The sequence below is a fragment of the Dermacentor andersoni genome, chromosome 7 (assembly GCF_023375885.2).
Source record: "Dermacentor andersoni chromosome 7, qqDerAnde1_hic_scaffold, whole genome shotgun sequence".
Taxonomy (NCBI): Eukaryota; Metazoa; Arthropoda; class Arachnida; order Ixodida; family Ixodidae; genus Dermacentor; species Dermacentor andersoni.
In genome coordinates this window covers 70,820,566-70,828,327 of record NC_092820.1, presented here as the reverse complement: position 1 = coordinate 70,828,327, position 7,762 = coordinate 70,820,566, and the positions used below count along the sequence as shown (strand labels likewise).

The 7,762-nt window shown below is 46.8% G+C and overlaps 1 protein-coding gene across 1 annotated transcript; it reads right to left on the bottom strand.

Annotated features, from left to right (window-relative positions):
- Positions 1-4,356: 4,356 nt before the first annotated feature.
- On the bottom strand, positions 4,357-5,259 carry LOC126534827 (sulfotransferase 1B1-like). Its single transcript, XM_050182058.1, has one exon. The coding sequence runs from the start codon at positions 5,257-5,259 to the stop codon at positions 4,357-4,359; it is 903 nt and encodes a 300-aa protein (XP_050038015.1).
- Between the last annotated feature and the right edge of the window lie 2,503 nt (positions 5,260-7,762).

The following is a 7,762-nucleotide window of genomic DNA, read 5'->3' as shown; positions in this document are numbered from 1 at the left end:
GCGAGGGGGTTTGCTGCACGTCACCGCAGGATCCGTTCTCCAAGCAGAGCGAAGTTGAAAGCTACGCTGGCCGCAATGCGCTCTTGCTTACGTGCGTGGGTAGCGTGGGTCAGCGCTGTTCGACCTACGGGCATCGAGTTGTGATACTGTGCTGTGGAATCGTGCGTGCGCGCGTCTTCGCGGTGAGCTTTCACCTGCTTCCAAAGGAGTGACGAAGCGGATAAACAAACGAAATGGCGAGGCGACATTTCCCCATGCAGCAATACGAAGCATCGGCCGATGTGTCCTTAAAGACCAATTAATCACTCCCACTGCGTGGCGTGTAAAGCAAGGCAAGAAAAATAATAATGCTAGAATTTGTAAGTGAGTCAGTTACGACGATTTCATTAGCGTGGTGTTTCTTCGAAGCTGTAGCTATCTGGGAACGTGGATACTCCATACAGCCGTTGTGGCCACTGCCGAGCTCCCTTCGCTCGAACATTTTGATGTTGAAATAAAGTGCATTGAATTGAATTGAAAAAAAAATATATCCATTTAGCTTACTTGGTGCAAGGGAGACGGTGTCACACGGAGCGCAACTGCCTTGACGTAAAGACGAAGGCGTTAAATGAAGTTTGCGGTTGCCCGCGTGACAGGTGTATAAATGAACCCTTAGGTGCGCGATTTCCCTCCATTCTTCTCTTACTTTATTTTCAGCTGTCGCGGTCCCAGATTTATTTACCCGCGTGCACAGGTTACACATTCGTGAGGCGACGATGGTGGCTCAGTCTTGTATGCGCAAGGGAGAAAAGCGGAGAGAAAGTGTGCCGCCTTCCTTTGCGCGCGATACGTCATGGGAGTGGGGCGGGCCTTAGGGTTCTGTGGTCTGTGAATCTGTGATTGCGCAACATGTTTATTTGCCTTGTTTGACGCTTTATGTACCGTGACTTTTCTTAGATGCGTAAACTTATTGGAGACTGATACGTATAATATTTAAATATCTTATTGCGAGCTTTCCTGTATACGTGCAGTGAACTTTGTTTCCAGACACACTTTTTTTGCCCTATATCAAGCTGTATTTCCGCATTTGTATATTCGATTGTGTCTTTGCATTTCTAATATGCGAGGGCGAGTCAAATGAAAGTGAGCCAACCAACCTCGCGCAATAACGGTTCGGTTCATTATCTGCAAAACATGCGCGTAGCAGCACACAGGCATCTCGTTTACAAAAGTGATACGCAGATGTGAGGATAAATGTTCTGTAATGTGCTCATACACCGAGTTGAACATTGTCGCGTGACATAATGCACGCTCCAAAAGTTAAACAGCGTGGTGTCGTGAGCTTTCCGACAGCTGAAGGTATTTCCCAAAAAGAAATTAGTCGCCGTGTGGCTGCCGTACGTTGAGCATTGCATTTCACTGGCCACTGTGAAGCGTTGGCGGAAGCGGTTCAATGAAGAACGTGAAAATTGCAAAAATCATCCAATACCACGCCAACGCCACCGTGAAATCACCCCAACGCAATCGCAAAGGTTGATTTGCTGATTAGATAAGAACGGAGGATAAGCATCGATGAACTGGCAGAGCATGTGAACATCAGACACGGTTCGGTTCACACCATAATTCATTAACATCTCGGTTAGCGGCTCTAGTGTGCGCAACACATGTCCAAAATTTTTGAGCTACCGCCAGAAAACGGAGAAGTTTGGCGCTGCCAATGGAGTAACATCCGAAGTGGCCGAACAAGTGGCAATAGCCATGACAATGAGGGACCTCGAATGTACTTACGTGTACACAGATTCGCAATCGGCGGCCAGAGCATTCGCCTCGTGCTCGATATTGCGGGAAGCGGCAGCCGTCCTCAGCAACGAGGCAGCCGCGGGTCATCACATCGTCAAATGGTTTCCGGCCCACATGGGGGCCGACGTGCACCCCGACTTTCCCAACGCCAACGAGCTGGCGCACGGCCGCACGCGAGGACTGACGCACCGTGGCGATCGTGGCGAGCGAAGTGGCGGGGAGGGAGGAGAGCACCGAGACCCGCTGCTCACCGTCAACGAAATAACAATGCACTATCAGCTGTTTAGGAGGACCTCCCCGCTACCCCACGCTAAAATCAATAGACCACAGTCATCGATATTTAGAATGCTTCAGACAGGGTCGTGCCCCACGAGAGGCAGACTGAGCCTTTATTCACCAGAGGTAGAGCCGCAATGTCCGGATTGCGGCGAATCGTACTGCTCGCTAGCGCACATGCTCTGGCAAAGCTCCCAGTTAAGCGGCACCGTGTTCAGTCAGGAAGAAGATTGGGTGGACGCCCTGCGAAGCGACAACCACCAGACCAAGCTCCGGGCGGTCCAGACGGCTCACGAAAGGGCGGAGGCTCACGGGGTTCCCGTCCCAACATTGGTGCGGCCCGCGACTCCTGCCGACCACTAAACCAAGAGTGAGTGGGGAAGGGTTCGTCAGGACTCAATAAAGTTATTTACTCCTCCTCCTGCTTTTTATATGTGCTCTTTATTGCGACTATAATTTCGGTACAATTACAATACACGACCGGTGACAGCTGCTCCTGAGCAATACAGTGGAACAAACGACAGCGTCATTCAAAATTTTCACTGGCCGTTGCACATGTAATGTAAACGAGGTTTTTTACTGGTCAAGTGTCATTCAAACATTTGTCCTCATTTTGTTCATTTCATGGCCTATACATTTTTCATATCAGCGGCGCACTACTTTGCTTTTTTCGAACTGATACAGTTCTAAAGTTCGTGTGGTGTTTTCGTTACTTATTAAATAGACAAAAACTATGGAAGCATTGTTGTTAGTTATTTCGGACCCAATTTTTGGGACATACGAGTGCATTATTTTATGAAAAAATTGGCAGAGGCTTAGCTTGGCTAAAACTAGTGGATTGCGAAAGCAACCTTCTGTTCAGGTTGTAGAGTTCCATACTGCTCATCGAACGTGTAGATGCAGTCTCGTCGCCATTTGAAGCATCCATAAGGCTTGCTGTCGAACGATCAGGTGTCGCCAAAGTCGCGTCAGCATTGACAGCATGCCTGATACTTGTAGATGCACGCAGATCAAGAGATGCTGAACGCATTCGCCTGGCTGCATATTATGCACGCCGTTTAGCTAAACGTTGTTCCCGCTCTTCATCCGTTTCTTCCGCACGCCGCCGCTTCTTAGCTGCAGCACATTGTTGCAACTTCACCTTATACACGTCATCCGACATGCCGTGGAGGATTCGCTGGGACGACTGCGACGAGCCGAGTTGGGGGGGCCGCTTTTCCACAGCTGCATGACGTCACGTACAGCGAGCGCCCCTCGCGGCAGCGGCGCGCAGCTGCAGCATGGAGGATTCTCTGGGACGATCGCGACGAGTCGAGTTGGGGCCCCGCTTTTCCACAGCTGGCATGACGTCACACATAGGTCACGCTAAAGGTCAATGGTGGATTCTCCGGGACGACGGCCAAGAGCGGAAATCTCGAGCAGTATTGCTTTCGCAATAAAAATACATATTTCACTTGACTTCACAGTGCGTAGCATTCAAGAATTCGTTTGCGGCATCTTTGGCAATGACAATGAAGGTATTATTCATATATTGGACCACTCGACAAACTCTACGAGGAGGAGGCCGCGCTGCGACACAGAAAAGGAGTCGCCGCTGCAGCTGAGTTCATTGGGGGTTGAATGGTGAGCGCGAAATTGGGGTTTCGGCTTCAGCCATCGCCTTCCGATGAACATTAAATCTGAAAATTATTGTGTACTGATCTTTGGCTGTGTGTAATCGACAAGGGTTATCAAAGTAGCCCACTGCCTTCAATAAGACGAATTCAGTAGCAACATGGGACATTGGGGCGTAAAATCCAAAATTTACACCACACAGGAAACGTCCAGGCATTGCCTCAACTTATACGATGCCTCCAGGTCAGAGACAATGATCTTTATTTATAAATGAGGGCACGTAGCATTAGCAACCACTGTAGTAGGCATCAATGTAATGGTTCACGAAAAAGGCCGTGTAATGTTGTCATCACTGCCTAGACCGTAAAACATTATCTGTTCTGGAAATGCACACTCTTGCCTTTTCCCTCTCTCCTCTCCACACCGTAATGTGTCAGCGTGAGTTGAAGACGAATCGACGAGTGCGACATAAAGTCAGAACTCACGAATCCGTTGTCTTTGAGAGGGGCAAGCACCTTGTGCGTTTATTTCTTTAGTGCAGCACAAGATCACAAAAAGCATCCTCAGGCTTATTGAGTCTAGACTTCAGTCATGGCAACACCCACCTTTTTCGTCTCCTAATTGGTATCAAGTAAAACACACGACGTCAGTTCCAACCACTCAAATAGCAACAGCTCACTGCTTCATTTAGTTTTCGTGCAGAGCCATCAGTGCCTCGTCTCGCATATTTTTCCACAATTTCGTGACGGAAGACTTATTCTCGGCCTCTCGTATGGCCGCCTCCATTCTAAGGAGCAGCTTTGGCGTGAAGTAGGCCTTCCAATCACCAACTACGCCTTTTCTTACGAAGGCAAACTTCTTTCCGTCGCCACCGTGGCCATCCTTACAGTCCGCATTCAGTCGTACAAGCGTACGCTCCCAATCCCCGTCGGACCTGTCGTCAAAGCTGGCTACAATCACATCTCTCATGTAATCTGCCTTGCACCTTTGAAGTAGTTTTTCTAGCATCGCTTCGTCGCCTTCAAGCTCAGTAGCGTACCCCTGGCCAAGAAACCGAGCCAGCCTGAGCACCGTCCCTCTCGTGTCGATGGCAAGTTCCTCGTACGTGACAAAGAAGACGTTGGGTTCGTCACGGAGAGCGTACCCAGCACTCACGTGGTCAAAGAAGTGCCCGTGGCCGAGATCTCCAGCCAAGAACACGTCCACGAATTCTTCGAACGTAGCGTCTGTGAAGCGGTAGTTGCTGATGTTGGTGAACATATGGTATGTCGAGACGCACACGTCCCAAGGGTTTCGTGCCACATATACGTACTTCGCCTCATTGTTCACTAGTTCTTTTCGAGGAGCAGGGCGCGTGACCACAATCCTCATCGGCAGGCTGGGTTTCCAGCCTTCTAACTCAATCATCTCCAGAAGGCGCGTGTTCTCCGTGAATTCCCTGTAAGTCTTGATTGGTTGACCCCTCTTCAGAATGAGTTGCATGATGTACGCGACCCAGTGGGTACCGGTCTTTGGGTACGAGGACAGAACGAGATCTCCGTTTCTTGCACGGAAATTCAGGGATTTTCGATAAAGTTGTGGATCGTACATGGCGCTTATGAGTCTTCCGTCTACGAAATTGCAGTGTGGTCTTCTGGGAGTCCTTTTGACCATCTCAGATTCTTCGTCCAGAAAGGTCGATGCGGGATCCTTCGTCTGTGCCATCTGCGTGCAATGAGAAAAAGCGTCACTGTCTCAAAGCTTTCCTAAATGGAATGTGTTCTTTGTGTCCTGGAAGCTATAGAACGTCACTAGTCAATAAGTAACTCAACGACAACTAACTCATCTCATTATATCAAGAACAATGTCCAAGGTTCGAAGAGGCCAGTCTCATCGGAATGCGACATTCTAAAGAAATAGCCAGGTGCCTATAATTGGACTGTCTGGGTCTCGATATAGCAAGACAAAAAGGCAAGGGATATGACATTACCTCACTGGAGGCATGGTTTACGCCACCACAAGGCCAATACTCTGCCAACTCCAAACTTTTTATTAGAGTTTATGGCAGGCGCTGGCGCGATCGGAAGTTTCGTTCTTCTACATATATTTATTTTTTCTACCAATCATGGACTGTCGCCCCAGCTCCGACCACTGAGCCATCCAGTTATTAAAGGTTGTTATTTAAAGGGTAAAAATTTGACGCTACTCCCATCATAATGGAAGCCGTCTATCGAAAAGACGGGATTCAGGCTCCGCAAGGGACATTTCACAGAAGCAAAAGTTTCCAATAATTAGAATAAATAGTGTTGAACATTTGACACAGACGGCGAGCTTCATCCCCATGGTTCTTCGAAAGCTCGTCTCGTCGGTATGGAATATTTATACTCGCTGCCTGCCTCTCGTACCGAGGCCGACTTAAGCAAATTGTCACATCGTCCTCGCATCAGTTAACAAGGCTGAAGCTGAAACGTTCAGCCTATTCGTATATACTTTGGTCTAATTGCCTCCGGCGTAAGGGCGATTTTCGACCCTCTTGTATATCAATGGCACATATACCATCCTGCGAACAATACGAAGGCTGCACATCCTATGGTGGTGATGGCGGTGGTTTGTTATCACTGCAGGCGGGGTTTATTTATTTATTTAGTTATTTATTTATTTATCATACCCTCAGGGCCATTACGGCATTTTAGAGGGGAGTGGTTACAAGCAAAACGAGTAAATTCAACAAATAGGAGTTACTATGCAGAAAATTATATATATATATATATATATATATATATATATATATATATATATATATATATATATATATATATATATATATATATACAAAACTAGTTAACAAATGGCACCTAAATATACAATGTTAGCTATGGCATTTGTGAGTACAGGTTGAACAATGTGAAGAAAAAGCTTCCTAGTTAGACAGTGCTAGCTATGGCATTCTTGAATAATTGGTGATCTGCGATGGTCGCCATCGAAGCGGGAAGGCGATTCCACTCATTGGAAGTGCGTGGTACAAATGACTGCAAAAAAGCGTTGGATCCGCATAATCAAATGCCGACCTTATGAATGTGATCTAATCTGGGCGATACATACGGAGGTGGAGAAATAAGTTTGTTGCGTAGCAGCGGGTGATGAAATAATTTAGGAAAAAGCCACAAACGGAACATTTTTCGACGTGATGACAAGGACGGCAAATTAAGGCTAGATTTCATGGCACTGATACTCGCGGTTCTATTACAGTTAGAAAGAATGAAACGATTAGAGTTATTCTGAACCATTCCGAGTGAGTGCGTTAGATTTATTTGACCTGGATCCCAGATTGAAGCAGCATACTCAAGTTTAGCTCGTATTTAGAGTTTTATAGAGGATTAGTTTTAAGGAATAAGGTGCTTTGGAAAAGTTGCGTCGTAAGTAACCTAACATTCGTTTAGCGTTACTTAATATATGGGTGATGTGGGTATTCCAAGTAAGATCAGAGGTGATGTGAAGGCCAAGGTACTTGTAAGTTGTTACCAATTCTAATGGAGCGTTATTAAGGGAGTACACATGTGGTTCACTGGTAGTTCGAGATACATGCATGAATTTACACTTGTTAGCCTTTAGTTCCATTAACCATGAATTGCACCATGCAGAAACTGCGTTAAGGTCTGCTTGAAGCCTGGTTACATCCTCGTCGCGAGTTATTTCGGTGTAAATTACGCAGTCGTCAGCAAAGAGGTGACTTTGAGATGAAACACAGGAAGGTAAGCGGTTAATATATATGAGAAATAGGAGGGGTCCAAGCACGGAGCCTTGTGGTACACCTGAATAAACAGGACTCAGATTAGAGGTTACGTCGTTAGCTGAAACAAACTGAACGGTTAGTGAGGAAAACCTCAAGCCGGTACAAAATTTTAGGATCAAGGCTTAGTTGTTGCAGTTGGTAGCTTAATAAGCTGTGGCACACTTTATCGAACGCTTTTGCGAAGTCCAAAAAAATTAGACCTGCAACTGAAGAGTGGTCAAGCAATAGGTTCAGTTTATGCGTGAATGATACTAGTTGGGTGTCACATGAATATGTTTTGCGGAAGCCGTGTTGAAACTCAGAAAAAAAATGGAGTTTTCT